This window comes from Zea mays, chromosome 5 (genome assembly GCF_902167145.1).
Source record: "Zea mays cultivar B73 chromosome 5, Zm-B73-REFERENCE-NAM-5.0, whole genome shotgun sequence".
Lineage (NCBI taxonomy): Eukaryota > Viridiplantae > Streptophyta > Magnoliopsida > Poales > Poaceae > Zea > Zea mays.
The window spans coordinates 133,892,121-133,912,198 of NC_050100.1; the positions used below are offsets into that span (position 1 = coordinate 133,892,121).

General features: G+C 48.5%; 1 protein-coding gene and 1 long non-coding RNA gene across 5 annotated transcripts; one reads left to right on the plus strand and one right to left on the minus strand.

The window, feature by feature from the left end:
* Positions 1–4,492: 4,492 nt before the first annotated feature.
* On the minus strand, positions 4,493–9,929 carry LOC103626902 (uncharacterized). 4 transcript variants are annotated; one of them, XR_553248.3, is made up of 7 exons: positions 9,310–9,929; positions 8,900–9,227; positions 7,574–7,679; positions 7,421–7,448; positions 6,920–7,171; positions 5,306–5,458; positions 4,493–5,080 (listed from the first exon to the last, which is right to left on the minus strand). It is a non-coding gene; the product is annotated as an uncharacterized lncRNA (long non-coding RNA). The 4 variants fall into 4 exon arrangements; XR_553247.3 differs by having other exon boundaries at positions 7,421–7,451; positions 9,310–9,924; XR_002262345.2 differs by lacking the exons at positions 6,920–7,171; positions 7,421–7,448 and having other exon boundaries at positions 9,310–9,924.
* A 615-nt stretch (positions 9,930–10,544) lies between these two features.
* Positions 10,545–19,842, plus strand: LOC100381646 (uncharacterized). Its single transcript, NM_001361461.1, has 5 exons — positions 10,545–11,272; positions 12,107–12,301; positions 13,024–13,053; positions 13,132–14,244; positions 19,096–19,842. Exons 1-5 carry the CDS (start codon positions 10,772–10,774, stop codon positions 19,645–19,647), a joined length of 2,391 nt encoding a protein of 796 aa, NP_001348390.1. The 5' UTR covers positions 10,545–10,771; the 3' UTR covers positions 19,648–19,842.
* The last annotated feature ends 236 nt before the right edge of the window (positions 19,843–20,078 follow it).

Below are 20,078 nucleotides of genomic sequence, written 5' to 3' on the forward strand. Positions count from 1 at the left end.
TCTTTTGTGATCGTGGTGCCTCCATTTTCATGATAGCTTATAACTTTTCTGGATTGGCTTCAATTCCCCGGTGGCTGACAATAAACCCGAGTATTTTTCCCGCTGGTACCCCGAAGACATATTTTTCGGGATTAAGCTTCCATCGATATCGCCGTAGACTGTTGAAAACCAACTGTAAATCTTCAATGAAATTTTCCGAATTTTCTGTTTTGATTACCACATCATCCACGTAAGCTTCCACACGCTTGCCCCAGTGATCGGCTAAGCATGTTTGAATAGCTCTCTGATAAGTCGCTCCAACATTTTTGAGGCCGAACGGCATGGAGGTATAGCAGAAAGCACCGAATGGAGTGATGAACGCTGTTTTTCCTCATCTTCTTTCGCCAAGCTAATCTGGTGATATCCAGAGTAGCAATCCAAGAAAGACAGCACAGAACATCCAGCGGTGGAATCTACCACCTGATCTATCCTAGGGAGCCCGAAGGGATCCTTTGGACAGTGTTTGTTGAGATCCGTATAGTCGACGCACATGCGCCAATCCACTTTATTCTTTTTGAGTACAAGAACAGGATTGGCTAACCACTCGGGATGTAACACCTCTCTAATAAATCCAGCCGCGACCAAGCGAGCCAGCTCAGCGCGAATGCCCTCTCTTTTGTCGGGCGTGAAACGACGTAACTTTTGTCGAATAGGCCTCGCCTGGGGGTAGACCTTCAGTTTGTGATCGGCCAGTTCTCTCGGGACTCCCGGCATATCCGCAGGTTGCCATGCGAATACGTCTCGGTTATCTTGCAGGAACTGGACGAGCGTGCTTTCCTATTTGTCGTCCAGGCTGGAGCTGATGATGGCGGTCTTGCGTTCATCAGCAAACCCGAGGTTGATCCTTTTGGTTTCTTCAGTCGGCCGCATAGAGGTCACGGCTTGAGCTTCATTTGCAGGTACTGCAAGGTCTTCCTCAGGCTTAGAGTTTGCCTGCACAGAAGAAGTCGCCGATGGTTTGGTGGTGAGGGCCGCCTGGATGGCCACTCGGAAACATTCTGCGGCGCCTTGGAAGTCAGCGTGCACAGTTATGATCCCTTGCGGCCCTGGCATCTTCAATATCATGTATGTGTAATGTGGAATGGCCATGAATTTCGCCAATCCAGGCCTCCCGATGATGGCGTTGTACCCGCAGTCGAAGTTTGCCACTTCGAACCTTAGGAACTCGGTTCTGTAGTTCTCCGGGGTTCCGAAGGTGACCGGCATGTAGATGTGGCCCAGCGGGTATTCTCCTTCAGTCGGCACGATGCTGAAGAAAGGAGTATCTGACTCGTGGAGCTCTTTGAGGTGAACTCCCAAGCCTTGGAGTGTCCGGGGGAAGGTGACGTTGATGCTGCTCCCCCCGTCCACTAATACCTTCTTCACCCTGCTCTCTCGGATCATCGGATCGACGAGGAGCGGGTATTTGCCTGGGTGGTCAAAGTTGAGCCACTGATCCGCCCGAGTGAAGGTGATCAGGTGCTCTGACCATCGGTACGGAGCGGGAGGACCGGTGGTCGCCACCAGTATTTGGCGATCGTTGAGCTTTTGTTGTCTTTTGTTCTCCTATGATCCATGTCCGCCGAAGATGACGTTGACCTCTCTGTCGACGCGCGGGAAGGCTCCACCTCCTCCCTCCTCCTGTTGCTGGGGTTGTCGCAGTTCTCCTGGTCCTCCCTGCAGCGGAGGAGGAGGTAGAGGTTGGAAGGGTCGGCCGTGCCCGACGGAGTGCTTGAAGTCTCTGCAGTTCCAAAGGGTGTGGCGCATGTCCTTGTGGTACGGGCACTGGGCGTCGAGGATGTCGTCCAGCGTGCGTTCGCCTCCACGAGGTCCTCCCCGAGCGCGAGAGGCGGGTGGTCCGGCGGCGTGAACTTCTTTGCGAGGCCTCTTCTCCCAGCGTTTGTCGGGTTGCTGGTTCGTATCGCGTCGTGGTGCTGCTGGTGCAGGCTTCGCTCCTCCGATGAGGTCCTGAGCTCGCTCGTCGACGGTGATGTAGAGGTCGGCTTCCCGGAACAGTTGCTCGGAGGTAGTCGGCGCCTTCTGTAATATGGTGCGGACGAAGGCCGAGTCGTTGAATCCTCTGTAGAAGTCCTCGATCACTGCCGCCTCCGCGACCTCGGGGATACGATTTCTCATGGTCTGGAACCTTTTGAGGTATGACTGGAGAGTTTCGTCCCCCCGGCGCTTGATGGATTTGAGGTCCCATGGTTGCGTCGGTTTGTCGGAGAGGGACTGAAAGTTGGCGGTGAAGCGTCGACTGAAGTCGCTCCAGTCGTCGATGCAGTGTCGGGGTAGATGTCGCAGCCATTACAGCGCGTCTTGCCTGAGGACAATGGGTAAGTATGCGGTCATTACGTCCTCGGTCGCCCCGGCAGCTCGAGCAGCGGTGGTGTAGACGACCAGCCAGCCTCCTGGATCCTACTTAGGTTCATATTTGTCGACATTGGATACCTTGAAGTTAGGAGGCCATTGAATGGCCCTGAGGCGTGGAGTAAGTGCAGATACTCCACACGTGTCTTCCTGTCGTCGGGGATGATGTCTGTCCCGGGGAGGGGAGTGGTTGTCGTGGTGCCTCGACCGTCCCCGAGTGGTACCGCCAGTCGAAGCCGTTGTCAACTCAGTCCTGGCGACTTGACTCCGGGCTGGGATGCCGTGGTCCCTGTCGTACTCTTCCCGGCGGCGGATCTCGTTCTCGTGTCGTCGTTCACGTGAGGCATTGATGGAGCTCCGTGCATCCCGGTGACTGTTGATGGCGTGTCGTAGATCGTTCGGCGGGTGAGCGAGAGGTAGAAGGTGATTGGCTGCCTGAGTGAACAGCCGCCGATAGCCCTCGGCGTCGGGAGTCCGAGGAAGCCCATCAGCTATCCGAGCCAGCACCCCTCCGACTTCACTCGGCGTGTTCATGGCTCGGGCGAAGTCGGGGTTTAGGTTGCGCCCGAAGAGTGGATTTTCCCGACGTTGCCTTGCCTCCTGCTCGGCTTGTTCCTGAGCCCGTCGGCGATCACGCCGTCGAAAATTCCTTCGTTCCCTGAAGACATGTTCCTCCGGAGTTTCTCCTATCTCTAAGACCTCGTCTCGCGATACAGGCTACTCCGGGTCCCGCTCTCCGGCCTCGTGATGTCGTCGGATATTTCGGCGTCGGTTCCTTCGTCGGCGGGATTCCCGCTGAGGAGGTTCCTCTCCGGGTGCAGTCGGCTCGTCGTCGGAGACGGGGGGCGACTCCACTCTCCCGATGAAGAGGACGTCGGGGTAGAATGGTGCAGCTGTTGTGGCGATCTTCTTTCTATTCTCCTTTGAGGGTGGAGGCACAGAAAGAACAACTTGCTTCCTCCCGGTTTTATTTGTTTCTTTCTTACTTGCAATTTGTGTCCATTCTTTCGTCGGAGAGGTAGATAGTGGAGTTCTCCGGGTCAGCGGGCCTTCGGCTCCTGGCTTGCTGGAGGCGACCTTTTTTCGGAGCGCTGGAGGTTGCGCTTTTCCCTGCTTCACCCCGATATTTTCGGAGGTTGTTGGAGGAGACTTCCTCCTTGGCGGATCTACGATGCGATGTAGAGTTCCTTCCTCATCCGCTACAGATGAGATAGTTCCGAAGCTGAACACGGATTCGGGGCGGAGGATGATATTGTGCTGGAAGGTGACGGCCATTGAGCTAGCTTAGATCGGCGACACACCCCCTACCTGGCGCGCCAGCTATCAGTGTTTTGGGTCCGACCGCACACCCGAGGTTGCCCCTCAAGGTGTTTTTAGGAGTAGGACGGTGTTACCGACTGTAGCTCAATGGTTCGTGTCGGGTGCATGAGAAATAGTAAACAATGGTTTAGAGGTTCGGGCCGCTTTGGGATGCGTAATACCCTACGTCCTGGCGAGAATGCTTTACGTGACTGGTTACAAGGGAGTTCTCTAGTGTGAGAAACATAGAGAGTTGAGGTGGATGGCTGAGTAGTGAGTTCGATTGTTCTGAAGGGGTGCCCCCTAGGCCTTATATATTCGATCGTGGGGCATTACATGCGGATATGATAACAGTATGCGCCTAAATGATAGTGAACCAATTGAGCCTATCTTCCTATAGTTCCGCCGACCCATCCTCGCTTGGTTCCGTCGTACGGGGTTCCAACGCGGGAAGGTCGGGTCACTGTTGTGATTACTTGCTCGAAGTCATTGGGCCATCTGGGCTCGCACCGATCCGGCCTTACGCCAATCTGCTTCACTGGTCGTTCCTCCCCAAGCCCACGAAGGGATGACCTTATGATTTATTGGGCCCTTGGGCCTTTCGTGAGGTCTTTTATCCTTCCAGTGGACCCGGGGGATATCTGTCCCCCACACTATGTGTCTCAATAAATTCCTATTTATCTGAATAACCTACACTTGTTACAGCCTCCAATCAATGTTCGCACAGCATGGATCATAAGTATCTTTAGTATGTACTTAGAAAAGGAAACACATGGCAAGTTAGATGACAGTAGAAGGGGGAAAATAATGAAAAGAACATGTTAGCTATTAGCTGCAAGAAGTGGAGAACAATTAGGGCATGTTTGGACCACAGCTAAAAATTGAGCCATTTTGCAAGACGATACTGTAGACTGCCCCCGCCAAATACATAGGAGGTGAGCAAATGTTGTATGTTCTCCTCTTCTTGATCATACAATGGACAACTCTCATGATGCTCAAGTCCCCAGTGAGCTAACCTGACTGCAGTCCAACACTGATTTAGAGCAGCTAACCAAATGAAAAACTTGCATTGGAGGTGCAGTCCAAAACTTCTAGATTTCTTTCCATGGGTCAAAATCAACAGCCCCGAGCCCCCGACAAAGAAACTACAATAAGCAGATTTGGTTGAGAATTCTCCTATAATGGATGGTGATCAAATGTGCCAGTAGGTCGTGTATTCCCGGGTGAAGATCAATTTCTGCTATAATATCCCTTAGATCGATGGAGGTATTCCATCAAGGTTGTAGCTGACAGCCCCCTGATGTACCATACTCAAGCATTACTGTCCAATGCATCCTGCACCATTCTTCTTTTGATTGCTCTCTTTGCCACATGTGTGAACGGTAGATTTTCTCTGAAACCATTTATCACACCAAAAAGGTTTTCGAAGCCTCAAGTAACAAGTAAGAAAACACGACAAAACTTATATCTTAGTAAATAAACAGTGTACAAAACTGCAATATATATAAGTGTAGATCACTTCTGCTTAAAGCCAAACTAATTACTGCTCTGCACAATCATGCAATTAAATCAATATGAAATACAGTAGACACCAGCCAAAGAAGACTCGGATTCTCACCAGTGATAGGATAATGCTGCCCACAAACATTGTCAGCTTCTTTAGGGATTATCAGATGATCTTCTGTTACAGAGGTACAATTATGTTGCTGGGGTTCAACAATTTTAGGTGTTGAAGAGCAAATGCCTGTACCAACTTTAAGTAAGTCATCATCTGCATCAACAATGATAGTTAAGTTCTCAACTGGGTTGGCTAACATAAGCTTGCTCTGTTGATTTGATTCAATTTCACCATTCAAGGTTTCTTCGTTACGAATGATATTGAGTATCTCTGTAAAGTTTGAAGTATAATATGAAGTGATATTTATGCCTGAGCATATAAATTTCAGCTTAACATAGAAGTTGGCAGTGAAATAGACTTCTATTTAGCATATAACATAGGTAGTGAAACAGACTTCTTTTTACTGAAGGATAGGCAGATGTGGCAACATGATTGCATATTATATAGTATATACTTGCATTTTAGCTGCCATGTAAAAAACTTAAGGTAGATGATGAAATGATAGATACCATCATAGTAAAGTACACACAAGTCAGAATTACTACCAAGAGTTCATCTATAGAAGATTGGACATGCATATCCATCTTGGGGTGTGCAATTTGGATGTTTACACTTCACATAAACAGCTAAACAGTTCTGTGTCATTAATAGCACAATCATCACAAAAAGATGACAGCAAAGTAAACACATTCATCAAGGAATTACTAAAACAGTCATAATATTATCGTAACACCAAAGATGACAATGAAGTATGCACATTCACTTATTCACCCAACCCAACAGATAAGAACACTCTATTCCAGGCTCCAGTGCAGTACAATTCATAGAACCATGGAAGTTCTTTACACGGGGAATTAGAAAGAAAGAAAGCAAGAACTCGTTGCCTAAGACTGGTCACTGTCAAGACTGCTGGAGCTACCCCTTCCCTCGCTATAAAGTCCTACCAGCAGCAAATCAATCTGGAACAGTCACATGCATAGTATGAAATGTTCAAAGATCAATAGAAAAATATGAACTCCTGTACACAATGGGTATTGTACATAAAACAAAAAAAATGTGAAATATTATTGCAGAGTAAAACTGAAGCCCCAAGATGGTAACAAAGGCACATCACCCAATCCTGAGTTTCAACAAAACTTAAAAAAAATGAACAGGAAGTACCTCATTATAATTAATAGAACCATTCTGAGAATCTATAGGCATAAAGTCTTTTTACTGTCTTCTGAAGAACATGATTCGCAACGCAACTTAGAGAGAGAGAGAGACTGCCTTTACTTCTTTGACTTGTGCTAAACTAAAGTGTACATATATATTCTTTAATACTCACAGGACAACAACCTTTCATATGTTAGCTAGGTCTAAAAATTGTGTGAGACCATCCATAGGTCAATTTCACGCTCTCTCGCTGCTATACTCAACTTATGAGATAAGGATCACAACCTAATGTGTCGGTTGCTTACTAATGAAACTAAAGAGAAATTGATGAATTGATTATAATGGATCTTAAAAAATGGAATAAGACAGGCCCAACCAATTGCCTGACAGCATAGACACATCAGGTTCAAGAAGGCAGATCAGATTGGACCTAGAAAGAGCGAGCAAGGGGTGTCACACCTTCTGCTGGAGTGGCCTCCGACACCTCCGTCTCGTCGATCACCAGCTCGGTGTACTCACGCAGCGCGATCTCGCGGATGTTGTCCGGATCCTTGGAGACCAGCACTAGGCCGCCCGGTGGTGCCCCGTGCGTCCGCGAGACCGGCCTACCACCGGCGCCGTCCCCGAGGTGGCAAAACAACCTAGTCAACCTTAGTAGCCGTCCCAAAACCCTCTTGACACACTTTGTCTAGAGACATATTTTCTATATAGCTATGGGAAAGAGGGGTCAAAATGAAGATTTTGATGAGATACTGTACAAAGTGCAAAATAAAATGAAGTAAAATGTTGGTATGAAGCGTTTTACTAATACCGTGACAGAGTAGGAGTTTTATGTCAATATTAAAATTTGGGATGAAAACTCAAAGTACAACCCAAGGGTTTACTTAAAAATCATTTATCCAGCTAAGCAGTAGGTACGGTGCAAAAATCAGAAGTAACAATTAGCCATCAAATTCACACCTTTCTTCTTCTTTGTCCCATCTTGGAACTGCTGTCATCAACACCAATAGTAATTCTCAGGTAATCAAAAGTTACAAACGTGAAACAACAGAGAAATAAGATAATTCCCAACAGAGGAACTGATAAACTCAGAGTCATGAACCAATATCTTACATGGAATATTTGCCAACTGTTTAAGATGGAGTCTCAAGAGATTAGATACATTTCCTGCATCTTGTTTGCGCAGGTCAAGGCAAAATTCATTTTTGACTCCGTTTTCCTACAGGAAGCAGATAGCTTGATCATATAAGTACACATTCTGAGGCAACAAAAATAAAGAGCAGTCCAATAATTCCATTAAACACAAACATCATATGTCCTTAGAAACTATTTTTTTTGTTTGAATTCCAGCACGATGAATGCCTTATAGGACTGTGACAAGGTTGTTGAGAGAGGAAGGCAATTATATGCTGATTTCAAAATGATCTCAAAGGAACTTACCATAAAAGAAAATGCTCTTGCCGAACTTGCTAAATCATAGGGATACTATGATGCTGCCATTGAAAAAACTATATGATGTAGAACGAGCAAAGAAGGAGCTGGAGCAACAAGAGTATTATAGTGCAACAAGAATTGTTGACGAGTACTATGTCGGAGGCTGCATGCTGAAGAAATGCAATAGCGACAACACTTGTCGGCAGGGAGTAGAGAATCAAGAACTGAAGCGATGCAACAAGTAAAGTAATCAGGTTGTTGCTCAGGTGATGAGAATTGAGAAGTCTGTTTTTCGATGTATGTCAATTAACCGGTTTTTATGTTGGGGAAATCTAAAGATGGTATTCTCCTTACTCTATTTCCTATAAGCTATTGCCACCTGCTTCATACACAAAGAAATGCACCAAGACATTCTTTTAGTGGAGTTGCGATGCAACAGAAAGCTAATATAATGTATCAATGGTTCTCTTGGCTGATAGGTTGTTTCAGTTTTTTCTATGTTGTCCATACATTTGAAGAAAAATTGGATCAGGCTCATACAAAAATGGGACTTTTCGGTTCACTTTCAATCGAGGTTGTGCATATGCTAAAACTATCATAAGCACTATATATAGCTTGCAGGTAGCTGTCATCTGCACTACGATACAAAAATGCAAGGAACCTATTGCGAGTTTATATTTTTGAAGCAGGATTTCTCCAAATATATATATATAGGTCACTAAATTGTGGCCTAATATAACTCATATAACTCTGAATCTTCAGAGAGAAATCAAATCTATAGTTGTACGACCCGTATCTCTTGCCACCGCGCTCATCGCCCTTTCCTACTAGTGGAGGCCCATGAAATGCCTTCAACAAGAAACAGATAGTGAAACACTGCACCGCGCCCCCTCAAGAGGAAATTAAAAATGATAAAACCAAGGACTTATGTGTGTATCCACCCAGCATAGTCTCTGCTTTCTGATAAGTATTAACTAATTGGTAGGACAAGAAGATTATAAGTACCAGCTTTCATTGAAGAGTCAGTCTGGTCCATCATGCTAGTGTTGCCAACCCCAGCCTTATAGTTGGCCTTAAATATTGCTGCTTTTGAGGCTGCAACATTAGCTGCATTCACCACTGATGAAGGTGGTACAAGAAGTCCTGAATATTGGATCAGATTCTGGAGAGATGATATAAGCCCTTGTCTTTGTGGAAGAATTTTGTTCCCTTCAACTCCAAACATATCACTTTCCTCTTGAAGATTCGCAGCAATTGATAATGGTATAAGAGCTAACAACATGCATAACCTTGCATCTAGATGAGGAATCGGTCCTTCAAGAGGTTCTCTAGCCTAGTTATAACACTTTGCAAGTGAGAAAGACACATGGATGTAAATACTATAATCCATAATTATCATGGGAAGATCCATTTACCCGTTGTACAAGACGAAGGGTGGAAATCCAAAGAGCTTTAAATGTTTCCTGCCAGCTTGCTTCATTAAGCACTTGCATTGTCTTGGTCATTTCTGAATAAAAGGAACACTATTTAGTAACAAAATCATGTCATTCTTGCAAGAACTGAATAATTTGATTGCAAACACGCAGATCATTTTCTAATCAAACACGCAGATCATTTTCCACGCGGGCGCCATCGCGAGTGGGGGAGCGGACGGATCCGGCGCAGAGCGGATTGATGATGACAATCTCGGGCGGAGGGAGGAGCTGATCCGGTGTAGAGAGGTAGGAGATCCTCGGATCCGTGGGTGAGGGCTCGACGCGGGCATAGCTGGGGCTGCCATCTCGAGGGGGGAGCAGACGGATCCGGCGCGGTGCAGACTGATGACGGCAAGCTCAGGCGGAGGGAGGAGCGGATTGCGTGGCGTGCGGGCGGTTCGGAACCGGAGGGATTCGCGGGCGCTGGCGTGTGAGCGGTGCGGTATCGGAGGGTTTCGCGATGGCGGGCGTGCGGGCGAGATTCGCGGCGGCGGCGGGCGTGGGGGCGTTCGGTTGTGGCGAGTTTTGCGGGGGCTGGCAGGCGTGCGGTAGCGCGGGGCGTTGAGAGGAGCGGGGGCGGTCTACAATAACTCTTTGACCTTGTTTGTTTCGGCTTCTGGCAGCTTCTGGCCACCAAAAGCTGTTGCGGACTGCCAAACGCTGAGCTTTTCGGTTAGCTTCTATAAAATTCGTTGGGGCAGAAACCATCCAAAATCAACATAAACACATAATCGGTTTAGTCGTTGTAATAGTAGGAATCTGTCACTTTCTAGATCCTGAGCCTTATAACCAACTTTATCTTCCTCCACACGTAATCGTAATGATACTCAGATTCTTCTCACAGCCAGATTCTCTCCACAACCAGATTTTTAGAAAAGCTGGTCAGAAAAAAGCTGAACCAAACAGGCCCTTTAATAGTTAGTACAGATTAGTTTTATAACTAGAGTATATTTAATATAAGTAGTTATTATTTAAATATTTAATATGATAAAGATTAAGATTTAGTAACAAACACCCTCTAAATTTGGTTAAAAACGAGATCTTAAACTAGTTATGATTTTTTTGTAAAACTGGCAGGGTGTGGATAGATAAGATGGGGACGCAGACGAACCGAGTCAAGCAGGCAAGCAGCCAAGGCGCAACGGCAACAAAAACTAGAGAGGAGAAATAAGAAAAACGGCCTAGCCCTATCCTACCAAAAATAATCTGAACAAACTTCCAAATCCTCCTTGGAACAGTCAACAGCCAAACCCCCAAGAACACACCGTCTCATCCCAGAGTCCCGGCTTCCGATCTCTTCCCTTCCCCCCGCCGCCGGAAAGATCCCGGCTTTTTGGGTTCCGCGGCGAGGGATAGGCCCCAAGAAGGAGGAGGGGGCCTCACGGCGGCGGCCTTGCGGTCGATGCGATCGGTTGACGCGGCGGGGGCGGAGAGCTCGGATCACCACAACCTCAAGAAGCCGCGCCTGGAACCCAGGACCAAGATGCCGCTCGCGGATGCCGTTGCGGCCGGTGACAGCGGCGGGGGTGTGGATGCCGCGGCGGCGGGCGCCGACTTCTTTGGCATGACGGTCGAGGAGATCGTGCAGCACCCGCTGCCGGGATACGGGGCGCCGGCGGTTCTCAGCTTCAGCCCCGACGACCGCCGGGTCGCCTACCTATACAGCCCCGACGGCACGCTTCACCGTAAGGTGTTCACCTTCGATACCGCGCGGCGTTGCCAGGAGTTGCTCTTCGGGCCCCCCGACGGTGGCGGGCTCGAGGAGGGGAACCTCTCCGCCGAGGAGCGTCTGCGGCGCGAGCGCGCACGGGAGCGCGGCCTCGGGGTCACCCGCTACGAGTGGCGCTCTCGCCATTCTGGTGAATCCTCACGCGCCGGCATTGTCGTGCCGCTCCCATCCGGGGTAACTAAAATAAAATTCTCCTTCGTCTCAATTTACTGGAACAAGTCTTCTTGATCGATTGCAATGTGTTTGCACTAGACTAATTGATTGCGTTTTCGTTGTGTGCAATAGAAAAATGTTTTTGAATATCCGTTGCATTGAGCTGGTTGAAATTACTTATACTTCACTAGTTTAATCGAGGGGGGATAATGTGGCAAGATGCTTTTCAAGATGATCGCTGAACTTTCATAAAAAATCACACTTTGATTGGTTGACCTCTCTCTTTTTCCTCTGTGGATTTAACAGAAGCTTGCTGTTGGTTTCGCTGAGCAGATTTAACAAATTGGAGCATGTACCATATATTCCCATGTTTTCAGAAAATGAAGTTTAGCAGGCATACTGTAGCACAAAATCTTAACACGTCGAAAAAATCTATATGCCATTGTAGACTTAAGTTTCAATTGGAATTTAAAGTGCTCAGCACATTTTGAGTTAAGACATGTCTACACTGTTACAAGGTAAATATTGAATTATAGTTTATGACGACAACCACATTCACTTTCTTTGGTTAACCTTTCTTGAGCACCCATGTTGTTATTAATTGAGTTTTTATGCAGTAATTTCCTTAATAGTTATATGTGGCAACTGCTGTCTGCTGATACTATTAACTATTTTTTTCTGATTTTAGGAAAACCAAATTTGGAATATGTGTTTTTTTCATCTGTGGATAGTTTAGTGTTAATGTGCTTATTTCCAGGATGTTATGATACTGATTCTGTGTTAGCTATTTCTGAAAATAAGGTATATATGCTATTTTGTCAGAGTAATATTTGACTGTACTTTCTACATCAACAGGTTTACTTCCAGGATTTATCTGGCTCTGAACCAGTGCTGAAACTACGAAGTTCTCCCACATCTCCGATAATTGACCCATTTCTATCTCCAAATGGGAGCATGATTGCATACGTTAGGGATGACGAACTGCATACGATGGGGTTTTCCAATGGAGAAACTAGGCAATTAACTTACGGTGCAAGAGAAAATAGGAAGGTAACTGCTTACAATATCATGATAGAACAATGCTATTAAAAATTATCTAGTGTTGGCCAGCATTTTGCAAAATAGCATATTGTGTTGACTAATTAGAAGCATCAGAGTGCTTTCTTAGCATGTTCAATGTGACTGCCTCAAACTGTAATTTTATTTTGATATTTATCGTAACATGCATAAATGCATTATGTCAATCTCTAGGTAGTATTTTGTAATTAAACCATCCACCAAGCTGTGGTACTTGTGCTGACTATCACAGGTCTACTTGATCCTGTTGAAGCTTAATCTGGAATCTGGAACCCGAGAGACCTGTGTGTGTGTGTGTGTGTGTGTGTGTGTGTGTGTGTGTGTGTGTGTGTTTGTGACTTGTGTCTTGCAGTGCTTAGATAAACTTAGATTTTACAAGGAAGCAACAGCCTTTGAGGGTATTCTACGGTTTTAGGAGTTTCCTTGTAACCACGTATGTAATGAATAAATAAGTTATTGTATATGATATAAGCTGCTAAATATTCCTGCATCATTCTTCCACAATAATGTATTTTCTTTATTAAACATACCTATCCTATGCAACATGTGTGTTGTTATACTAGTTCATTCGTATAACTTCTAAAACAACAGATGACTTGTTTATTTTAGTTGTCAGTGGTATATAAAAGTTCATGTTATATGTTATTCTTCTTGCTGCTTTAGAAGTTGACACCTTGTTTTTTCAATCTTTTCAGGTCCACGGGCTTGCTGAGTATATTGCACAGGTGCCAATGATGATCCATCAGCTTTTGTTTCAAAATTGTGTTGGCTGGTATCTAATATTTGCATTTATCTCATTTTAGGAAGAGATGGAAAGGAAGGTGGGATTTTGGTGGTCTCCTGACAGCAAGCACCTTGCATTTACTGAAGTGGATTCAACAGAGATTCCACTGTATAGAATTATGCATCAGGGCAAAAGTTCTGTTGGTCCAGATGCTCAAGAAGACCATGCGTACCCTTTTGCAGGAGCTGCTAACGTTAAAGTGCGGCTTGGTGTTGTTCATTCCCATGGAGGGGAAGTAACTTGGATGGATCTCCTTTGTGGAGATCCAAATGGTCCCCATAGTGATGAAGAATATTTAGCTAGAGTCAACTGGATGCATAATAGTGCTCTTGCTGTTCAAGTTCTCAACAGGTCACATACGAAACTTAAATTACTTAAGTTTGATATTAGTACAGGTGAAAGAGAAGTCTTACTAGAAGAGCAGCATGATGTATGGATCACATTGCATGATTGCTTCACTCCACTAGACAAAGGAGTGAATAATAAACATCCAGGTGGCTTTATTTGGGCCAGTGAAAAAACAGGATTCAGGCATTTATATGTTCATGGCAATGATGGAGCATGCTTAGGACCTCTCACACAAGGTGATTGGATGGTTGAGCACATTGCTGGTATCAATGAGAGTAATGGACTTATATATTTCACTGGAACATTGGATGGACCATTGGAGACAAATCTCTACCACACCAATCTCTTTCCAGATTGGAGCCTTCCCTTGCAAACCCCTAAAAGGCTGACTCGTGGAACTGGCCGGCATTCAGTAATTCTCGACCATCAGTTGCTGAAGTTTATTGATGTGTATGACACAGCAAAATCTCCACCTGTGATCTTGCTGTGCTCTTTGCTTGATGGAAGTGTAATTATACCCCTGTTTGAGCAGCCACTGACTATTCCGCCACTTAAAAAGTTCCAGCAGTTGTCTCCAGAGATAGTTGAAATTACAGCGAAGGATGGGACCAATTTATATGGCGCTCTCTACCTTCCTGACGAGAGAAAATATGGGCCACCTCCCTACAAAACACTGGTTAATGTTTATGGTGGCCCCAGTGTCCAGCTTGTTAGTGATTCATGGATGTGTACAGTTGACATGAGAGCTCAATATCTACGGAGCAAGGGTATATTAGTTTGGAAGGTAAAATGTTATATTCTTGCTTCTTTTGGTAGTTGGGCATAAATTTTCTTTTGGAGATCATGCATTTCTTTTATGTTAATTTATAAGTTCACCTATGAGGACAACATGGCAATAGATTATGTCAAGGGCTCCAATGCCCAAGACAGCAGGGCCCCGACTACGGAGCTTGTAGTCGCGGTCAGCAAAGGCACCGGGGATTTTGCCCGGTAACCCAATTGTGAAGGAGGTGAGATTGGAGAGGAACAATAGGAGAAAGGAGATAGGAAATTCTTGCTTGCCCTATTGAAACAGCCACCTGCTTTATATATAGCCAGGCTGGCGTAACCAACCCCTATTTATTCTCTATACTTATCTAAACTTCCTAACAACTTATCCCTATTTGCTAGCAGCGGCCAACTTTGATCTGTTGATGGTCGTGAGCTTATCTTCTAAATAAATCTCCTATTTTCTAGCTACTAGCAACTACCAGCTATTCCTGCGCCCTGATCTGTTGCTGGCCGCGTGGCCGACGCTGGTAGTGGTGACCCCACATGACATCTCTCCCTCCCTCGATGAGCAGCTCGTCCTCGAGCTGGAAGCTGTGGTAGCGCTCGATAAAAGTGTCGGCGTCTTCCCACGTGGCTGATGCGGCGGGCTCTCCTTTCCAGTGAACCAGAAGCTGGCAGACACCCCGGGCCAAGCGGGAGCGTAGAACGTGATCCGGTTCTAGAACAACAACACCATTGTGGATCTGCGGTAGGGCCGGTGGGTTGGCCGGCGACGTGCCCACGAATTTCTTCAAGAGTCCGACGTGGAATACGTCGTGGAGGCGGGCGCGGGGTGGAAGCTCCAGGCGGTAGGCGACGTCGTTAATGATGGCGGTGATGCGGTACGGTCCGTAGAACCGTGGCTTGAGCTTCCCTGACGTGGGCACGTGTATTGAAGAGGCAGCATGGTGGCGCAGACGAAGCCACACCCAATCGCCCACCGCATAGCGGACGTCTCGGTGATGGTTGTCGTAGAAGCGCTTGTAGACGGCCTGGGCCTGCTCCAGGCGGTGACATACTTCGCCAGGAACTCGTCACGTTCCGCCATGTGTTTGGCGACTGCCGCCACCCTCGTTTCGCCGGGCTCATACGAGCGGATGGAGGGTGGATCTCGGCCATAAATCACCCGGAACGGAGTGTCGCGGAGCGCCGACTGGTAGGCGGTGTTGTAGATGTACTCGGCCCAGGGAAGCCAGCACAACCACTGTCGAGGTCAATCCCCTGTGAAGCAGCGCAAGTACATGGTGATGACTTTATTGGCGGCCTCCGTTTGGCCGTCGAATTGCGGATGAAAAGTCGTGGTCATGTGCATCTTGGCTCCGATGAGGCGCATCAGTTCCAGGAAGCGGCGTCCCCAAAGGTACGACCGCCAGTGGAGCACGACGAGGACTACGCCAATAAGCTCGTGCTCATATGCCGCCAAGGAGCGATGTCGAGGAGCAACGGGCCGACTGAAGAATGCCACCGGGTGCTGGTCTTGGAGGAGCACGACGCCGAAGCCGTGTGTCGAGGCGTCGCACTCCACGATGAAGGGCTGGCCGAAGTTGGGCAGTGCGAGCACCGGTGCTGTAGTGATGGCTTTCTTGAGTGCCGTGAACACCTCCTCAGCCTAGGCGGACCAGGTGAACCCCTCCTTGCGGAGAAGAGCGGTGAGGGGTGTGGCGATGGCCCCAAATGTCTTGACGAACTTGCGGTAGTAGCCAGCTAGGCCGAGGAAGTCGCGCACCGCTCGTGGGGAACGAGGGATCGGCCACTCGGCGACGGCTTGGGCTTTGGCCGGATCCATGGCGACGCGTGCCACATAGATGACATGCCTGAGGTAGGAGATGGAGATGACGCCGAACTCGCACTTGGAGCGCTTGACAAAGAGGTGGTGGTGGTGGTGGAGGATGTCGAGGACGGCGTGCACATGTCGCAGATGATCGATCCATGTTCTGCTATAGATGAGGATGTCGTCGAAGAATACGAGGACGAACCGGCGCAGGAACGGTCGCAGGATGTCGTTCATGAGTGCCTGAAATGTCGCCGGGGCATTGTAGAGCCTGAACGGCATGACCAGGAACTCATAGAGGCTGTCATGTGTGCGGAATGCCGTCTTGGCGATGTCGTCGGTGCGCATCCGGACTTGATGGTAGCCGGATCGGTGGTCCAGTTTGGAGAAGAAACTGGCCGCCGTGGAGCTCGTTGAGCAGTTCGTCGACCACCGGGATCGGGTATGCGTCCTTCACCGTGATCGCGTTTAGGGCGCGATAGTCGACGCAGAAACGCCATGTGCCATCGGCCTTCAGCACGAGCAGTACCGGAGGAGAACGCCGAGGAGCTCCGTCGAATGATGTCTTGGTCGAGCAATGGTGGCGCACTGACGCTCCAGCTTGTCCTTGTGCGCCACTAATAGTGGTAGGGCCGTACGACCACTGGCGCTGATCCCGGAAGCAGGGTGATGGCGTGGTCGCGGGAGCGGGGCGGTGGCATGCCCTTGGGCTCGGTGAAGACTGCCGCGAATGCGTCCAGGAGGGCCTGCATGAGATCGTCGCCCGTGCATGCACGCAGTGCTGGACTGGACGGTCCTGCCTGCCCGCGCTAGCACACCTGATGGTCGCTGTGCCAGAAAGACATGGTCAAGGCGCCAAAGTCCCATAGGATGGGACCCAACAAGGCGAGCCACTAGGTGCCGAGCACCACGTCGTAGCCGGCGAGGGGCAGGATGAAGAAATCAGCGGAGCATGCCTCGTTGTTGATGAAGAACGGGACGCCGTAGTACACGCCCGGGCATGGCACTCGGTCGCCGTTGGCCACCGTGACGTGGAGGTTGCCGCCTTGGTGACGCGGAAACGTGGTGCGGCTGGCGGCTTCATCGGCGATGAAGTTGTGGGTAGAGCCGGAGTCGAGGAGGGAGATGCCGCCCAGCTTGATGCGCATTTGCATCGTTTCCCTGGTGCAGATGCCGGTGATCGCGTGCACCGAGATTTGTGGTTCGTCGTCGGTCGGAGCCTCCACGCTCGTGTCCGTCTCGTCGTCTGCCGGCGCCAGGTCGATGAGGAAGATGCGCTGGCAGACACGGTTGTGGCCGCGCCCGAACTTCTCGTTGCAGTTGAAGCACAGCCCCAAACGGCGTCGTTCCTCCATCTCGGCCTGGGACAGTCGCCGGACCTGGCGCCCCTCCACGGTCGCCGGAGCCTGCTGGCCTGCAGCTGGCGGGTGGGGAGCCGGCAGCGCCAGGCGTGGTGGAGGTGTTGTAGAAGCCCTTGTTGTTGTAGATGTCGAGGTTGTGAAGCGAGGGCCGCCGCGCACTGATCACGGAGTTCCAGCTTGCGGGCGAGGCTCATGGTGACGGCGTTTGATTGTGGGTTGTGGATCTCGACGTCGAGGCTGGGGGGGGGCTGCAGCCCGGCGGTGAAAAGTTGCACCTTTTGGAGCTCCGTGAGCATGCCGGCGCGGGGAAGGAGGGCCTCGAACCGCTCCTGGTAATCTGCGATTGCCCCCGTGCGTTTGCACGCTACGAGTTCACCGAGTGGGTTGGCGCGCAAAGGTGGCCTGAAGCGTGTGTTGATCTGTTCGACGAAGCGTCTCCATGACGGCGTGCCTTCTTCGCTCTGGATCTGCATAAACCATATCTTGGCGCCACCCTCCAGATTATAGGAGGCCATCCATACCTGCTCTTCGGCCGCGATCCGTTGCTGGAAGTATGATTGACACCGGTTGATGAACGCCAGGGGGTCGGACTTTCCGTCGAACTTGGGGAAGTCTATCTTCTGGAAACGTGGTGGACGGTTGCTGTGGTGGTCGGCTCCATGCGTGGCGCGGAAGCCGGACGCGGATGTGTCGGTGGGGCGTTGTTCCAGTTCGTCGAACTTGGCCTGCAGCGTCTCGACGGTTGCAGTCAACTTGGTGATGAGGGCTGCGAGGTCTGCTGTTGATGGCGCGGCCATGGTAGTTGGTGTGGCGTGTGGGCTAGGCGGATGTGGGTCAGAGGATCGACTGGATCGCGATACCAGGTTGTCAAGGGCTCCAATGCCCAAGACAGCAGGGCCCCGACTACGGAGCTCGTAGTCGCGGTCAGCAAAGGCGCCGGGGATTTTGTCCGGTAACCCAATTGTGAAGGAGGTGAGATTGGAGAGGAACAATAGGAGAAAAGGAGATAGGAAATTCTTGCTTGCCCTATTGAAACAGCCACCTGCTTTATATATAGCTAGGCCGGCGTAACCAACCCCTATTTATTCTCTATACTTATCTAAACAACTTCCTAACAACTTATTCCTATTTGCTAGCAGCGGCCAGCTCTGATCTGTTGCTGGCCGTGAGCTTATCTTCTAAACAAATCTCCTATTTACTAGCAACTACCAGCTATTCCTGCGCTCTGATCTGCTGCTGGCCGCGTGGCCGACGCTGGTATTGGTGACCCCACATGACAGATTACTTTAGAGAGTTGTTGAGCCAGGTGACCTTCCAAAGCAAATTGTCAGTTATTGAGGTGTTGATAAATGCCATGGCCTCAATTAGTATAATTTCCGTAACTTTTTTTGACTGTATATCTAATGTTCTACTGGCATGATAATATTTTAATTCATGAGAGAGAATTTCCACATCACCCTTCTGCCCACCCTCCAAAAAATGCTTGCCTTGCAGTTCTAAGTCACATATCTGTTTCTCAGATCCCACTCATGTGGGAGCCTCCGGCACCGGGTATGCCCTAGTATAGTCACTTTTATCTTTCATCTCGAGGTACATATACAATATAATATAACTTCTGGCATTGGTTTGGTGTATGCTGAGTTCATGGCAACAATTTTGATGAGTAACTAATAGCTGACTCTTTTTCTTGCAGATGGATAATCGAGGATCGGCAAGGCGAGGGCTGCATTTTGAGGGACAACTGAAGTACAACATTGGTCGTGTTGATGCTGAAGATCAATTAGAAGGGGCTGAGTGGTTAATAAAGAAGGGCCTTGCAAAACCTGGCCATATTGGTATCTATGGCTGGAGCTACGGAGGATTTCTCTCAGCAATGTGCCTCGCAAGGTTTCCAGACACATTCTGTTGTGCGGTGTCTGGTGCTCCGGTAACAGCATGGGATGGTTACGACACCTTTTACACAGAGAAGTACTTGGGTCTGCCCGCGGAGCATCCGGATGCTTACGAGTACGGGTCAATAATGTACCACGCCAAGAACCTGAAAGGGAAGCTGCTCCTCATCCATGGGATGATTGACGAGAACGTGCATTTCAGGCACACGGCAAGGCTCATCAACTCGCTAATGGCAGAGGGCAAGCCCTATGAAATCCTCCTTTTCCCTGACGAGAGGCACATGCCACGACGCCTTGGTGATCGGATCTACATGGAGGAGAGGATCTTTGGTTTTTTCGAGAGGAGCCTTTGAGAGGGCGTTTGTATAAATTTGTTGCCCACATCTGGGCTGTGATTGGGATGTTTTTGGCATATGGATTCAGGTTTTCTCATTCACACCTGTATTTATCACTAGCGCAGTTATCTTTGATTCTTTTGCCAGTCTTGGATGGTTATCAGCTGTTTGGCTGCGTTTACAGGTTTCAGAATAAGCAAAAACTTCATATCATTGTGGTACCTCTGATGAAGTTTATTTTCTCCGGTAAAGTAGGGAACTCTATGATATCTGTGCTCTCTTTAATTTATATTTGATATCACTAGCGCAGTTATCTTAATTTATATCATTGTGGTACCTACGATGACGGTGGAATGGTAAGATTAGATATCTCTACTAGTTATTAAGATTACAAGGGTTTGTTCTGTCATTCTCAGTTCTTGTTCTGTCTTTCCTATTCTCTCCTCCCC

What these genes read in the sequence shown, in the direction of transcription:
- LOC100381646 (NM_001361461.1), top strand. Translation starts at nt 10,772, where the DNA reads ATGCGATCGGTTGACGCGGCGGGGGCGGAGAGCTCGGATCACCACAAC. An exon ending in GTGCAAGAGAAAATAGGAAG is followed by an intron (nt 12,302 to 13,023) that starts GTAACTGCTTAC and finishes CAATCTTTTCAG; the next exon opens with GTCCACGGGCTTGCTGAGTA. An exon ending in TTGCTGAGTATATTGCACAG is followed by an intron (nt 13,054 to 13,131) that starts GTGCCAATGATG and finishes ATCTCATTTTAG; the next exon opens with GAAGAGATGGAAAGGAAGGT.